The sequence below is a fragment of the Spodoptera frugiperda genome, chromosome 1 (assembly GCF_023101765.2).
Source record: "Spodoptera frugiperda isolate SF20-4 chromosome 1, AGI-APGP_CSIRO_Sfru_2.0, whole genome shotgun sequence".
NCBI lineage: Eukaryota > Metazoa > Arthropoda > Insecta > Lepidoptera > Noctuidae > Spodoptera > Spodoptera frugiperda.
In genome coordinates this window covers 3293348-3311698 of record NC_064212.1, presented here as the reverse complement: position 1 = coordinate 3311698, position 18351 = coordinate 3293348, and the positions used below count along the sequence as shown (strand labels likewise).

Here is an 18351-nt window from a genome sequence, read left to right as displayed (position 1 = left end):
AATTATGAGGTAGGTATGAAGGTTCGGTTTATAGATAGACATACATACATTATAATAGACTTTCTGGCAGAAACCGAGTTGATGGCTAAACGCAGACTTTTGTTAAAGGAACTACTAATTCTCACACAGGAAACCCTTGATTGCAACTGACAACCTATAAAAAGGTGGCAGCACGCTCATCAGAACCCATCTTACTTAGAAGTCTAATAACCATCACCGCAGATGACGTTTAACAGAGAAAAACAATTAACACAAGAAAAAACAAAATGGCATTAGCTAGACACTGATTCTATAGGAAAAACATAAGATCTCACGTAACTAAATAAATGAAATCACATTACAAGCACATCAGAACAATCTGCAGCTCACAGGAAATTAAATGATGTAAAAAATGTACACACAAACGCAATAGAATGTGTATAAAATATTGTAAAATGAATGCATCTGATGACTGCGTGCGCCATTTTGGTTTGTGGTCGCACTGCTAGCGGGAGAGTCAGGATAGCGTATAATGAATGCTGATCATTATCCTGATCCTTTTTTTTGAGGGGGGAAAATCATCCAATGACTTCTCTCGCCAGGGCGAGGCGAGAGAGAGTGTCAGACTCTTACTGACTAAAAACCACCCCGTTCCTACTCGAGCCGGAGCCCCGGTAAGCCCGCTAGGTAGCCCGCAGCTCCGGATATTATCCTGATCCTAAGAGGGATATAATAGAATGACTGATGGGCGTTTTTACCAACTAGCTTGAAAAGCAGGAGTAGGAACAGGGTGCTTTTAGTCAGTAAGAGTCTGATACTCCTTCTTGCCTGAGGCGAGGTAAGTCCTTTGATGATTTACCACCTTAAAAAAGGGGGTTTAAAAAAGACCGGGCAGCATCGGTCTCTAATATTTCTCTCTCTCTCTCTCTTTGTCTGTGAAACCTGACACTTTTAAACTTCTATATTATGTAACTTAGTTACTGAACGTGGACGTTATAATTAGCTCATACAAATTCTAAAATATACCAATTTAGGTTTTCCGTTAAATATAATTTTCCTTGTTCATTTATGAAAATTGTCGGTGACACAATACCGCTTGCCTTGGAAAGGAATTGTCAATTAAATATAGGTGAATAGGTACCTAAACATAGTTTTGAATTCTATTAACAAAGTACATACATAGAATTGAGTAGATATATAGCATTGTTTTCCTTTTAGGTACTGCATTAATTTCTCGGTAATATTCTATTAGACACCCCAAAAATAAAATTCGCATTACCAAAAGCGTCATGAAATTGGAAAGTATCACTTGTATTACCTACCTCGTTTACTAAAATTGGAAAGAGGGTCACTGAAGAGGTGATTTGACTTGTTGACATGTATTTAGGCGTCTATTTTTATCATTACTTAACAAAATTACATTATATTAATGACATTTCCTTTGTCATTGGAAATAGAAAACAAATGTAATTTATACAGAAACGTCGATGTTATCATAATAACTGGAAATTACAATATTACACATTGGAAAACAGAATTGGTTCAAGTGTACTTATTGTTTCTATAAATGGATTAGGTTAGTTGACTTTACTCATTTTCCTGATGCTCTAATATACGAAGTATCTAAATAATTAATTGAATGTATCAATGTAAACATAAAAAGTAGGTAGGTATACAAAATCTGCCCGGAGCTGCGGACTGCCTAGCGGGTAACCGAGGCTCCGGCTCGAAAAACAGGAGTAGAAACGGGGTGGTTTTTAGTCAGTAAGGGTCTGACATTCCATCTCGCCTCACCCAAAGCGGGAGAAGTCATTGAGCAATTCATCACCCTTAAAAAAACTATGCAAAATTTTCAGTCGACATCATTATCATCACTTGATGATAGTTCACTAATGGACAATGAAGAAGAGAATATCTGTTTATGGCAAACCATATACTTTACGCATTGTGAGTTGGAAATCGTCATATTAAGCATTCGGGTTTATCAGAGAGCGCTACCAAGTCTCCGTCAAAATATTTCAATACTTCATCTAATAGATTCTATTATCTACATAGATTTCCGTATCATCATTTCAAATCAAATAATCCATGAGAATTTAATAAAAAAAAACAAACATAAAGGAAAACAATCAAGAAAACATTTCACACTTAAACTAAAGCAAATCAAACCGCTTCATTTAACAAAATCGCCAGCACTACGACCGCGCGTTTTCCGGTAATTTAAAACTACAAGATGCAACATTAACAGATAAGGAGAAGAAATAAAATAAAACAAACAGTTCCTCGGGTAATTTGCTAGCTAATGGCGGGTCTTATCTGACTAATTAAAATGCGATTTGGTACAGACTTGCACGCAGTTACAGGGAATATGAACATTGCCTTCACAATTGTCACACTGCCTCTGATTACAATCAGTTACTACCGATTATTATTGTACTTCTAGGACACATTTCCGTCGCATTTTGAATTAATATTAGTGTCAAGAGTGCACATAATGAGCTTGTGTTTGTAATTAAATAGAATTGTCGAGTTAATAACGTCGCATTTGTTTTGATTGTTTACTGTACGTAATTAGGTTTTTATTGTTATTCTCATCAGTGTTAACTAGTTGTGTAATTGTTTCCTCTGGGATTTACATTGCATGGTTGATCTTGATCTTCTTTATACCATAAGCAGAAGTTTATTTTACTTGATTTTTATCAGTGGAAAGAGGTTATCGGTTGACGATGTTGTTCTCCTCTCTTCCAAAACTTTTTACTCATATACTAATCTATTTTTACGTCCTGAATAAAAGAATAAACATAAAGAGATTCTGAAAATCATACAACTATATTAACTACTACTAACACGAGTAGAAGTAAAAACAATTGACCCTAATAAAACTTACTATGAAACCATATGCTGTAACTACACATTTCTATAAACTCAACCACTCGACCAACGAATCAGCCTAATATACCATGACTAGCCATTTGGCAGACCACCCGAAAAAACATAATAAGCATAATCACAAGAACGACCCTAAGAACTTTCAACCCTTTCCTAATTCATATACGGAACCCACAATAAGAATCAATTTGTAGCACCTCACTAAACGCATGGCCGTCAAATTACATGCTTTTGTGTCGTTACATCACTATTAAGTTGGGATATCGAGAATACATTCGATTTTGTTTTTTTTTCATATAGTATGGTCTATTTTGACATATGGCTGAGTTGATGTAGCTGCTGGTGCAAGCTTGTCTTATTCATCGTCTAGCATAGTGTCACGTATGTTTTCTTAACGAGTTGGGTGAAAGAGTATAAAACAGATGTCTGTTGTGGCATCATGGCGATCATCGTTTAAGCTTTTGATTTGATTAATTGGTTAACCGCCATATTTAGAGTCATTTTAATAGTTACTTAATCCAGTCCTTAGCAATTGTTTTAAATACATAATCGTTACTAAGGAATAGTTTAAGTAATCATTAAACGTCTCTGAGTGCGGCAGTACGATATATAACTATGTTCTCATTTAAAATGATGTTACTTTATGCATTAAAATCTGCTTGTGCAATACCTAATAGATTTTGATACAATTTCAATGCTAAAACTAATGAAAAGATTGAATTTTGAACATATTTCACTACCATAACTAACTAAACAAAGAACTCCATAAATAGAAACGAGCACAAACACAAAGGAACGACTTTATTTAACCCTTCCAAAAATGGCGTCAAATAATTAGTAACCCATTAAAACCCCATGCTTTGGTTACGAACCAAAATGGTTTTTTTTCGCCAACCAAATTGCAGTATACTGAAGTTACACAAGTATTAAAACCACATTAGTTTCTGCTTAACGTAACAATAAACGATTATGCTCCTGTGTGATCAAATTACTAAGTTACATGTGATTACATGGTTCTGTCAAACTTGGAGAACGAAATCAGGAGCTTAAGTTGAAATAAAATGGTTCAAGTTTGGTTAATGATCAGGCTGGCTTTCGGATACTTTTTTTACTATACCGTTTTAAAATGTTGTCGTACCCTTTATTGAAACAGTTCTTTCTTGCAATGTTATTGAAAATAGTAGTCTTAATATTTAAAATTGGCACTAAACGTATCTATGATTATTACGGAGCTGCGGACTACCTAGCGGGTTTACCGGGGCTCTAGCTCGAAAAGCAGGAGTAGGAATGGGGTGGTTTTTAGTCAGTAAGAGTCTGAAACTCCATCTCGCCTCGCCCAAGGCGGAAGAAGTCATTGGATGATTTTCCCCTTAAAAAAATCTATGATTATTGGATGCTAAGTTTCAACCACTATCATTCAGAAATAGACATTAATGTCATGGTGTACCTACATAAATTGACCAATCAACATCAAAGTCGATTGCTTAATCATGTACAGACATACAACGCAAGAAGTTTCATTGATAATAACAAACCCATTTACCTCCATTATTTTAACAATAACCTCTATCTAAAACAAACACCAATCATAATACAAGTCATAAATCCAATTTTAAAACAAGACACTCTTCACACGATCATTGCGAAAATGGACCTATAAACCGCTGTCGAAACAATACAAATAATCACATTATATTCGATCAGAAACCAATCCAATCCGAGTTATCATAACATCGATCAAAGATAGTCTAATTACATGCTTATCAAACATTATTATTACCCCTGTTATTGGATTAATGGGCCCCAAAATTGCTTAATAATGCACAACCATGAGTTACTATTGTTTGAAAGTTTGTTATTGCCTATTGGCTTTCGTAATATCACTTTATTGGGGCTATAAAAATAGTTTGGAGATTAGGCATTTTGGTTAGGCGTTCCTGATTGGTTGGGCGTTCTGAATGTATGGATTTTAGTATCTTATTATTGCGATTGCGTTGTGATAGTCTGGTAGGTATTTGATGTGAGATGAGCATTTCTTGTAAAAAAAAACATCAAAAATTGAATATTTTTATGATTTTTACTTTTTCGTTTAATTTAATTAAGTATCTTGAGTGGAAACTAGTGTAAGACGAAATGAATTTTATACTAACTTAGTATATTTTTCTTTTATAAAGTCGGGTTTAAATAGAGGGAAGGGGATAAAAGTTTGATTTAAACCCTAAAGTAAATTTAGAGAGCTCTTTAATATTTAACCACTGAAATATGTATATAAAATTATCTATTTAAGTACATATATTAATTTTATTATTCTCTAATATAATTTCTAGAATATAAATCAACTTAGATGCTATCACCTATTTAACTTCATACTGGCACAAGCTGTTTGCAATTAATGTCAATAAATGTTAGAAAAGTGATCAGCTATAAATTAAGCAAGGTAATAATTTACACACACGGGTTAAGCAACTAATAATTGCTATATTTCTACCATAATTATATCGCTTGTAAAGGTTTTACTATCAGATCGATTCGTATGGAAATTGGTAGTTTAGAAATTGTTTATTTTTTATTGCAATACAATAAGTTAGTCCATGTCGAAACAAATCGGGTGACGTGATAAAAACCGACGTTATGTGAACAAAACTACTTGTGTCATAAAGTAATTCAAAATAATAATTATGAATGTAATTATGAACCATTAAACCTAACCTAACCTAAACCTAATTTCTAATTATAATTTTGAAATCGCCAACACACATTGAGCAAGCGTGGTGATTAATGCTCAAACCTTCTTCGTGCGAGAAGAGGCCTTTGGTCAAGGAACCGTAAGTAAAACCAACTGCTAAATAAAGAACAAAAAAAATAGAACTTTATAAAAAAAATACACTAAAATGGCGCCACAATAAAAAAAAATACATTTCGAAAATAGAACAAAACGAAAACGTTCATACCTAATGGCCAGTACCTACTTACATACCTACTGAACTATTTCGTGAACACGTAACAACCTCATTTGATGAAGGACTCACAAAATAAGTCATTACTCGTTGACCGCTAGGATTATATTATGTCTCTGCTAATGGTGGTTAAACACGGATGGAACGAGCGCTACAGCAATAACAATTTAATATTTATAGACATGTTACATGGCTGTGTACAAGAAAATTTCTACTTGTGAAAAGGGAAGCATGAAGCTAAACGATTGTTTGGTTAGAAGTTTATTATGATGACATTTTAGTTGAAATGTGAACATGTTGTTTATAGAGGACTAAACTGATGGTATCTACTACCTAATTCGATGTATTCTGCTACTGGTATTAGCTGCAGCTTTATAATTTAGCATGAAAAATTCCTTTTCCTACCTTATCGGTAACGGCGACACGACGGCGGGAATCTTAAAAAAACACCTAGGTTTTTTGGATAGAAAGAGTGAGATTTTATTTTATCTAACTAAAACTACCCTGGTAGTCACCATCGGCGCCTTTAAGTAAGCTGCTTAGTCGGTTTACCTAACATAGGTTTTAGTCCTACATGTACCTTGCCCAAATCCAAATTGCTTCAAACGCAAAACCGTATTAAGTATTATACTAAAGACTTCAAAGAGGAGATTACGAGATTAAAGAAGCTAGGCTAGATAAACATCTAAAGAAGATATAGATTAAGACATGCAAAGTATTCCTAATGTAGATTGGACTTTGCCATTTTTTATGAAAGGATTTAGTTGTCATCCTTTGAGGGGACGATTTGTAAAGAAAGTAAGAATATTACACCCTTTTGTGCAGTCATGTAAAACGAAAGTCTCCGTGTGACCGTGACCAGCGCTACCAGATTGAAATACCACGGTAAATATGTGGAAAAAAACGAACAATAATAATAATTAAAGACAATAATTATAGGAGGAAAATCTATCAGTTTTGTCAAGAGTTCTATTCAGGGTGCAAGTTTGACCCGGAATTGGGGATACCTAGCGGGTTACCGGGGCTCCGGCTCGAGAACAGGAGTATTAATCTATAACCAAGGCGAGAGAAGCCATTGGATGATTTTCCTCTTTCAAAAAACAAAGGTGCAAGTACATATTTCCCAATAACCGGGCCTACTCGTATTCTACTTGTAGAATGTGTGGACCGTAATAAATTTATTTCGAAATTTAAGAAACCGAAATATCCCAAAATCACTTTTCTGACCCACCCAATGATTTAAAGCTACGAAGCAGTCCATATAGCATGCTGTGTACCTATCTTTTTTATTGTAGTTTTTGCATTCTAATATAAAGAAACACGACAATTGGTGTAGCAAAAGTCCACCTACTTACAGGATTTGTAATATCTTCAGTAGTCTCACTCTTACCTACATAAACATACCAGACAGAGGCGGATTAAACTTAGAAGGCGCCCTAGGCAAGCATATCATCCGGAGCTGCGGACAACGTAAAAGGTTACCGGGGCTCCGGCTCAAAGCAGGAAAAGGAACAGGGTGGTTTTTAGTCAGTAAGAGTCTGATACTCTCCGCTTTACCCAAAGCGGGAGAAGTCATTGGATGATTTTCCTGAATCAAAAAAAAAATAGAAAGGCAAGCATAATGTAGGCGTCCTCAATTTTTTTGCCCGCTTTACTACTCTATTGGCAGTTGAACACGTGTGGCGCCCCTCTGCAACCTAGCGCCCTAGGCACTTGTGTGACATAGGGATAGTACGGCTCTGCCTACAGGAGTCTCTAAGAGTACTATCTTTTATGGCTTCTATCGAATATTACACAAGATATTCTTATGAGGACCCACCGGCAGAAATTTTATGTTTTCCCCTTGTAGCACTTTAACTAATAACTATAAATATTACTGGCATTATTAAGTTATTCCATTCCGACATTTACTGCACGCGTGGGTTAATATTATTTCATACTTATTATTATTGCATGAATATATTTATTACTATTAATAATAAACCTCTATTTTTTTCTTGTTAATTATTGTTTTATTATTGCGATAATCATTTTCATTACAAGTCCAATCGTTACCTTCTTTTGTTTTACATTTAATATTAATATTTCATTATTTGACGTGTGAATGGAATTATTAAATTAATTATTGCATAGGTTATGATTATGATTATGAGTATGAAAGCTGTTATTTTTATTACTATTTTAATAATTCTGATGTAATTATATATATTAGCTATTTTATATTATATTTCTTTTAAAAATAAGCTAGTATTACGTAATAGCTTATTCCATATTATATGGGACTAATAAGGCCTATTAAAACGAACGTGCAACGTCCTTCTTTGTTTAAAAACGGTTAACCGTTATAGACATAATAACCGTTGCAGAAATTATTCAGAACCCAGATCTCTTTTGAATCAAACACCTACCATAATGATTACTACTTAAACAGAGATCCACGATTATGATTCTGTGATCACAACCCCACTCCATTAAGATCACAGTCTTTTCTCAAATGACGTCATCAAAATATGAATGCTTTGCTCATGCTAATGTTGATACAATTATAATGACATATATTATAAAGTTATTTAGCAAACAATTAACTTGAAATTATATACACATTACGGGTACACTTCTTAGCCTTACTTGAACCGCATCCGGCGCATGCGCGACAAAAACTGTGCCTATCTAGTGCGTACGCGCATAACAAACCTCAAATGATTTCTTTTTCTGCTTTCAATGCAAAGTGTGTTTGTATTGCTAGTCATTTGTGATTGTAGGCAGCGAGCCTCAACATTTTATATGAGAAATGAATCGGTAATGGGTTTCAAGATGACACGTTCTCCATTAACTGAAGTAAATGGTGTGTTTAATTTTTTTCTGAATTCCAATTCCAAGTAAATTTTCTATATTTCCTTTAATAGTCATGAAATAAATCATTCGTACATATTCTATTGTTGAATTCTAAGATTTTTGAAATAAATCGTTATTTCATCCGATTCGTTAAAGTTAGACCGAATCAAATATTTCCTTTAAAGTAAATCGCGCTCTACATAATGTTTAATCGAGTAAAAAATGTTGCGAATCTCTGTCTGGTACGTGGCTCGTGTCACCGCGGCCGCTGCTCGTGCGCCGCTCCATTTCACTCCGCTCAATGGACGGCCATTCAAATTGCCCACAAACCGCCATCTTTGTTTTTTATATACCTCCGTTTTTCCGTTCTTTCAGTAATAGTTGATTAAAGTAGAGTTCGATAAACTTTGTAATCACTTGTAACGTTCTCAATTTACGATCATTAGGTGACTTTACATTTCTCCAGTATACCGGAACACCCACATCACGTCACCTGACATGAGAGATTCACTGATGATCCCATTTAGTTCCACTAAACCTCACCTCATTATACTAAAAATTTAATTTCAGCAAACCACCAGAACACATGCTGTAACCTCGTCAACGGTCTCAGCCACGCCAATTTGGCGGACAAAGATGTTCATCAGAAACAATGCAGAACCAATTTGGAAATAATGCGTCTATGAGTTAACAGATTTTCTCGACCGTCTGGGTCCTCTGGGAGAAGCGGAAACAATGAGACGTCGATTGCTGCTATAATTTCATAGTCGATCCGTTAACAATATCCCAGTGGTGATAAAAAAGTGATTTAGTATTATTAGGCGAGCGATGCGGCGGAGATGCGAACGTGGAGAATCGATTTGGCGTCTCTGCGTGAAGTTTGTTTAGCGGAACGGTAGCGAGACCGCGGAGCAGGAGGAGGGCGCGGGCGAGCGTGCGCCTGCGCCGCTGTGTCGGCACGCCGCGCGCCCGCCCCGGCCAGCATTACAGCATTATACAAGCTTTATTGGACCACATTTAGTAACGCTTTACTGAATAACCACTTGTTTGTTTTTCATCTCCTCGCAACATCACCTCCGTACCAGCCGTTGTAACGGTCGCACTGTCAAACATTGTAACGTTATTACCGTCGTTGTTAAAGATAAACATCTATAATGTAATTTGGAAAATGAAATTATCATGTTCGTAAATGACATTGAGGGGTTCGAAGTAAATGAGGTGGCATTTCGTGTCTAAATTTACTACGTGGCGCGCGTTAACGACAGTAAAAATAACAATTATAAGGCAGGAGATCTGTATCTGTGTAATCGTTTCAGACTAATTCCGGCCGATAGCCTTCCCTTTAATATTCTGTTTACACTTGTATCGTTACGTGTACATTAAAAACTTCAATTATACAGTGAAATTGAATCTGTTTCTATAATTATCTTAATTATAACCGACCCTTTGATTCTAGATGTTGGTTGGTGATTGTGCAGCTTTAATACTCTTGTAATTATGTTATGAAAGCGATTAAGCCTTTGTTTAACAGAACACCTACATATTATTCGGATTTCTTTGGTAGATAACTCTTTAAATTTCATTTCATACAAATGCAGTGAATTATCCAATTGAGAAAATAGTTACCTCTAACACGAATTTTTGTAACGCTAATGCACAATTTGCATGGTTTCGAAATGTCATTGTAAATAATCAAAACCACATTATATTGTATGCCGGTGACATTAATATCAGTAATAGAAACCGAATCTCCGGAAGAAGATAATAAAAATGTTCCCGAAATGTCTCATGATGACAATCTCAACTTCCGGACCACACCGACCGAGGGCTTTGGTCTGTTATTAAATGGCGATGCCGACTCTGTGTTGACTCGCCGCCACGTGTCATCAACTTAGAAACCGCAAACTATAGACCAAGATACGTGTGCGATCAATAAACCCAAAAATCTGAACATCCTCATTCGCATAAGGATCAAAATGGACCGAACATTAATAGGTACTAAATAAGAAGCAATCATAGCTCTAATTCACACCACAGACGTAAAAAAACAACAAAGCTTCTGGCGCCTTATCATTAGCGACTTCCGAAAAGGGACACATTTTTTTCCATCGTCTATCGGCTCCACCTCAAAAGGACAACAAACTGACAAATTGTACCAACAAACAATGCTAAAAGCAAAAAACGATGCTCACTCGAAAATGAATTAGTGGAACCAACAAAGAAAAACCTTTACGTAAGCGAGTAATTGCCTACTGCAACTCTTTTGTTGTCCGCAATGACAATGAAACATAATGATAAAGGATTCATTATTTGTCATTGTCCTTAATACCACCTTTCAAATATTTTACTCGAAATTGAAACAGCAATTCATAACGAAAGCCTCGGTTAACAATTGCATGTGTAAGACGGTATGAATGCAGGAACGGAATGAAGCGATCGCTTAATCCTTTTCGTACTTACGACGAGCTTAATGCGAACACATTGTGTAAGGCAAACAATCGACGATGAATAATTATCCAGTCGAGGCATCAAAATCCTTTTAACCATTTCAATTTTCTTATCAACAAGGACTAAGTCGAACGTCAGTCGTCAAGCAAAATCTCCGAAAATAAATTAGTTAATGTGCATAAAGTGGTCGAGCTCGTGACTGGCCCGCCAATGAACCCGGAGCCGAGGCCAGAATCCCATTTTTATCTTCGCGTCAACTCACCTTTGTAAAATATTGATACTGATAAAGCAATAACGCTTAGTAACCAAGAATTTCCTGTTCGATACGTCAAAACAAATCGCCGAATTCATTTGTATAATAGTAACTAAGTAAGTCCGAACCCAAATTACTGTTGCTACCGATCCACGTCGAGTATTTTTTACCAGTAGCGGTAACGATTTGAAATTGATTACCCTTTTAAAAAAAATCAATCGAACGTTGTAATTGCTTTCTATCTTCTCAGAAATTCAATTTGTCAATTAAGACATTAAAAATTACTCTTGTTATAGTCGAAAGACCGGCTTGGGTCGTGATTGTTGGAATCACGTTTGTTATTAATTGAATATTGCAAATAATCAATCGGCACCCACCAGCAATTACATCTGCGACGTTGGATACCGTCGGCCGCGGCGGGATGATATTATCGGCACGCATTAATTTATTGGCGAAATCGAATAGGGCTAATTTAAAATAGGAAAGGTGGGGAAATAAGTTTATAGCAGGCGGAGTTGTGGAGTGTGCTCGATGTGTAAGCTATTGGCCGGCGTACCGCAGGGGCGGAGTTTGGGCCCCATGTTTTATTTGAATTATGGATGAGGCATGCTGCGTTCGTTTCTTCAAACCAGTTGTGAGTGCCGCAGCCTCGCGCCCGCTCGCCTCTCCCCTTCTAATTAATTGATGTTTTCATTTAATTGCTTGTTCTTTAATTACTCGGTCATATTTGAAATTGAGTGTTTAACTTTATTAGATTTAGTGTTGCAAGAAGAGAGAGAGTATCGGCCGTCGATCAATCGTGAGTGCAAACAGTATGTTATAGATTTCATTTAACATATTTCAAGGATTCTCTCTTATTGAGCAGATTTATTTATCTTTTCGTTTTAATTAGCTATTACTGTAATGCAATTAATCTAGTTGGTTGTCAAACGGCCCACGTGAAAATCGATTAATTTATATTAATTGTGTTTTATTGCGTTATTATATTTGCAAGGCACATTTTATTTTAATTAATTTCGTCGAATTGATTATAATTAAGGTTAGTTTTATTAGACTGAGTAATTATTGTCTAATTATTACGAAAATTATGTATGTTGATGTTGCTTCCTCGTTTTGCTTGCTTTATTTATGTTTTCTGTTTGCCGACGGGAAATGTTTTAGTCACAAAATGTTTCCTAAACTTCTCTAGTAACAAATTACATTTGAATTTCTATGACTTTATGACAGTTTAGTGCAAGTTTAGCTATATTTTATGTGATAGCTATTTTAATCCTTGTAACCTTATAATTGTCTATCTCTACTTCTATTATGTCTGGTTGTAGTTCTCCTGTATATTAAAGTACTCTAGTTGCATTCTCTAATTGTGACTTCATTTGTTTTATTTTCATACTTACACCTACATTTATGACAATAAAGTTTGTGTTACCTTCCCTATAATTTTAGTTATCTGTTATAGCATTAGTTGCCCTTAATATAAATGTTCCCTTGACGCCTTCATATTCACCCTTCCTATTAAACATCAGTTTATTATTGTAATGTTCCAAATATGTCAAAACTTATGTCAGAATTCTCATTTGATTTTGAAAAAACATACATATTCTTTTATAAACATCTTGTCTTCCTATTTCTACCACACTTATTATAATTTTAATTCTTATCTAATAATGATATTTAAACTACACCTGAATCATACAACAACTATTCAAATAAATATGTATATGTAAGAATGTCAAACATGTCCCGTGAGAACCTCAATAAAGCAGATACTTTAAAATTTAGTTTTTTAGGCCCAAAATTAGACTAAAAGCGACCTTGTCGTCTATTTAGCATTCATCACCGTCTGATCTATATGTATTTAATGCGCGATTAGTGGGATTAACATAAATATCCAATATACTGGTATTGTGTTATCTAAACTAGCTTTATTATCGTTATTGATTCGTTTTCCCAGGCTTTGTTGTAGAACTAGGTCCATTTGACATGCCTCATAAATATCAGATACCTTAATCATCACTATGAAGTCTTAATTGAATTAATACATTGCCAAAACTAGTCACAGACGTTAGACAGATTATTTTCGCTTCAGCTTCCTTGTTCAGCTAAAGTAATATTGAGTTACTCCAACGTTAAATAAAAATGCAACAGGTGGTGCCATCTATTGTCATGTTTCTACTATTAAAGTAATAGTAAAAGTTAGAGCCTTGTTAAAAGGTAACAAGACTGTATTATTTTGTGCAATATGAATAATGCAAAAACTACACATTGAAGAGTCAAATAAATAAGTCCAGTTAAATAATTTTGAGCTTATTTTTTAAACGTATCACACACTATTATTTTGCTGTTAGTTTTTTTTTGTATGGTATAGGTCGGTAAACAAGCAGACGGATCACCTGATAGTAAGCAATCAGCGCCGCCTATGAATACCCGCAACACCAGAGGAGTTATAAGTGCGTTGCCGGCCTTTTGGAGGTTAGGGATTTAAGGTCGTGAATCTGCAAAATCCCACTTCACATCATATTTTATCTCGACTCATATCAGTACTTAGCTCAGTAGAGTAAGTGAAGTCACATGCAATAAGCTGTAAAGATGCCGATTTCTATGAAACGTGTAATAAGAACGAGTTTGATGTAATTAATTTTTTCATTCAATAATTGCTTTATGTTGATCTGGGAACGGTAGAAAAACTTGAAGTATCTCTTTCTCATGACAAAAGGCTTAGAGATGATATTGACTTACATTATCAAGCTTGAGTAAGCTGATTTCGACCTTATGGCTTAGTTCTTTGGTTTAAAATTGTTTATCATTTTCTTGATGATTTTTATTGTTGATATGATTCTACTGAGTGTTATTGTTTTGGATTAGAGTAGTCAGTTAGACGTTTGCTGTTGCTTTGTTGTATTAGTACTGTCATGAGATTTCCTTTATTCTTGGTCTTGTCAAGTTTTTTATCGTCTGTTACACGATTAGCATTAATAGCATTAGAGTATAGACCTTTTAGAATTAGTGTCTTACACATGGGATCACTATTGTCATGAGTTTACAATTTGATCATGTCCTACAATATGTTCTCATTATCAAATATTATTTCACTCTCAATTTTAAACATTGACAGGTAATAAAGGGATAAAGAAAGGTAATCAATTTATACAGCAGTTACTAAATAAAACAGACCACTTCCAATATAACTCTTCATTACAAAACATCTTTGTTAAAATTTTGTCTGCCGACAGAATACTGTTGAGAACAAATCCTTCGTTACCGTGGCCCATTATGTTGTCCCTCATAGCAAAAGCATTGACCCAAAACTGTATTCTACTGCATACCCCAAATGTCTTACTCCTAAATCATTCAAATGATCTGCATTATATCCTAACTCCATTTCAACTCTTTCCGCATCTAACACCGCATCAATTTCTCCTCGATCCACCTCACCAATAAATTCACTTCCAATAAAACAGTTTTCATTTAATCCATATTCCGTTTCACCAGTACATAGATTGCATGTTACCTTAGCTAATACAATAAATCACTCATAGCCATTATCTACATAGTAAATGCAAAGTGAAGAGATAAATTATTCAGACAAGGTGTGTTTGGCAGTGGAGTTTATACTGTGTTTCCACCATATTGGGTTGCAAATATATTAATTTATTAACTCGTTAGATTATAATGATGGCCTTGTTTTATAGAAAAATGGCGTGGTCAAGTTCTGTTGTTGTGTTTGGCTTTATTACGTGCTTAACTTGATTGTTGTGTGTGATTTACTTTTTGTTTAAATTGAAGTGTTTATTAATTTGTATTTCATGGTATTCTGTGGATTTTTAAGAATAATATATTTCTCGGTTGTTTTATATTTTTTAACCTTTTCTCAAGTTGCTTACTTTTTCATTCAGATATCATCTCATCATTAACACATTTTTCTTTAATATCTATCCATCTTCTTTCTTTGATGTTCCTCTTCGCTTCCATCAATCTAGATTTACTCTTTCCTAGCTTTATCATACATTTATGTGGGATTTTTTCTATTGTTGTCTTTATTAACAAAACTGCTTTTATATTGAATAAATTTAAGTTAAAAATATTTATCCCCAAACTACTCGAACCAAGTATATTTTCTATTTCTAGTCAAGTTTTTAAAATTAGTCAATATTTAGTAACAACTTTCCTTGCATAATACAAAAGTGGAAGAATCTGCATAATTATTTAACTGCGTATAAATAATTGCATTAATTTAAGTATTTATTTAATGTATTCTGTCATGACAACTGTTTACTATTTATTTACGCAAAACAAGTCCAAATAAATTACAAATCCAATAAAGATATCATTGTTTTTTAAATACATTGCGATAAAATAAGTCAAAATAATTTATACCTTTTCGTACAGCCATTTCGGTTGTATTAAAGTTATTATTGTTGTATAAACTTAAAAAAACTCATTCCAGTATTCATTATTTGACAGCTTTGATTACATAAACCGTAAAACTGCCTAATAATGTCGGTTAGTAAATTATGAACACAAAAGTACGCATGTTTGTTTATCCATTATGCCAAATAGTTCATCAGTCACAGATGTTAGCACTTTTAAAGGATCTATAACTCAAACGTAATAACATACAAGTATCACTTAGTTGAATTTATTATCTCTTAAGAATATATCTGTTATTCCTATAACCATAAGACTCAAATTCCAAAAGAGTTAGAACAAAATTTATTCTGCAAAAATTAACATACATAAGTGCTACACATTAATATTTTCAAGGTGGTCTATTAAGGATAGGTTCATAATACAACCGCACTATCTCTGGCATCATCTAGTTATAAAGTCAGCTGCGCACAGCAGTAGCTAAACATGACTTTTTACGCACTCCGACCTTTAAGCACAACACTAATTGCTGTCACCTTCAGACTGACTTACGCACTTTACGTAGCCACAACACTAGCCGGCCACCCAAAAAAAACCGTTACAAAGACGTTCAACTGTCTACTAATATATTATTGATACAGGAGCGTGTACTCAACAATAAACATAAAAGTCAAGTCGCAACAAAACATGCTCGTACTATAACACTCCAATCAACACAAGCACTTACAAACTCGGACAAAAGCCCAAAAAGGGCACCAGACGAAAATATGTGACAGAGGCATGCAGCCTTACCTACCGAGATAACCCTAAAATGAGGACATAACAAAAACTATACGGGCGAAATTAAAAGCAGCGACGTACAAGCAACTAACACACGCTCTAACGTTTTGTGATAAGCTCGTTGACTTTTTGGGGCCGACGTAATTTGTCGAAGGCGCCTAAGATAAAGGCGGCAATTTGGTCGCGGAGGCCCGAGGCATGCCGCCGGAATGTCAACCGGGGTAGCAGGAGTAGGGTTAACACGCAACTCTATATGTTCGAACATGCTTTAGAAATTGTAATTTATTTAGTGGTAATAAATTTTTACATCGTTCCATGAAAAAATGTGTGAATTTTTTAATAATAGATACAGGTGACATCAAATGCTGTGGTGGTATTATGTTCTTTGTGACAGTGAAAGGCGCGAAAACGCCATGTGCGCGGCGCCCTTGGGCCCATTGTGCAATATTTTACCGCGGACAAACTGATCAGCTGAGTGTACCACACGCGGCACAGGCCGGATGAACACGCTTGTTAACGATATATCACAAGGTATTGTAAACACGTTATCAAATACCAATATCAATACGATCACTTATTGAAGAACGGCTAGTATAAATCATTACGTCCACACGTCAATTCTAACGTGTCACACAAAACTGATATACCAGACCTAAATAACAGAAACCTATTGCATAACTTTCCATCCTAAAATAAGACATATCACAACACAAAACACAACCTAAACGGTAAAAGAAAGAAGAAAAAGTCACATCACTAAAAATTTCACCTTCACCTATTTCATCGAAAAAATGTTCGTTCGAAGCTGAATCTGTTTGTATGTCGTCCACGTCTCGGTGGTCGCGTGTCCCCACACTAATTATACGTAACTACTTATCGTACGGACTCTGTCTCAAACCTTTTAGCTGGTGACGCAGTCAATAAATCTTGACGTATCTTGGTGACGGCGGCCGCGACGACGACACACAAATATTAATTGCGAATATATTAATAAAACTGATAGTTCGGTATATTGATCGATAGTTTCGTAAAGGTTTTAGCGAATTATTGAATTAAATTGAAAGGTTGGCTTCTTTATCTATGAGTTTTTTGTTTGTGAAGTCAAACGTTTGGGTAGATCTGGGCTTTAAAAAAACTTTACATAAATAATGGAAGTTGATTTTGCTTGAGAAAAAGGATACTAACGATAATATTAACGACAACAACTCTATTTCATTTTCTGTAATTATACACTCATTATAGGTACTGTATTATGTCAGTAACATAAAAAAGAAACGTAATTTTGCCCCTTTCCGTTCATAAACTCATAAGGTATTCATCGCAAAACGTGTAGGACATAGTTGAGTGCCTCTACAAGTCTAGACATAGGTATTAATAAATCTGCTCATATCTCGCAGTACACGACGATTGCCAACAAAACACTTTCTGATTCGCGCATCCTTGATTCTATTAATTGGTTTTCATATCGCTGTACGCAATGCTACCGTTTCGTCCGTCAATTAATTCATTTCTTTGAAACCCAGTTATATGCAGTCTATATCGGTCGTTCAGAGAAGGACTCGCTCGCATTTCAATAAGAAATTATCAAATTAGTTTCATCGGAAATAAAAAAAGCAGCCGTGCGACCACAAAGGATGGCTGGCATTGTTCACAGATTTTAAAAATCATCCATAATTAAATGGAATTTGGTTTTTATAAGCGCAAGCGTTTCGCCATGATATAAATTCCTGCATCGACGATACAGTTGGGGCTATTGAAAAAGGAGTCATTTGCCACCCTGCTGGATGAGACTGTTCAATATTGAAAGGGCATATCGCAATTCGGATATAAACAGCAAAATCAATA

General features: G+C 35.0%; 1 protein-coding gene across 2 annotated transcripts in view; it reads left to right on the top strand.

The window, feature by feature from the left end:
- The window catches only part of LOC118273532 (homeobox protein aristaless-like), a 79587-nt gene that overhangs the window by 13325 nt on the left and 47911 nt on the right, over positions 1-18351 (top strand). The window contains exon 1 of one of the 2 annotated variants that reach the window (XM_050707921.1): positions 11999-12160. The exons of the other annotated variant lie outside the window; for it this stretch is intronic. Coding sequence (XP_050563878.1) covers positions 12046-12160 — 115 coding nt within the window. The 5' untranslated portion in view covers positions 11999-12045. Of the gene's footprint in view, positions 1-11998; positions 12161-18351 lie in introns of those variants that run through there. 2 annotated transcript variants of the gene reach the window in all.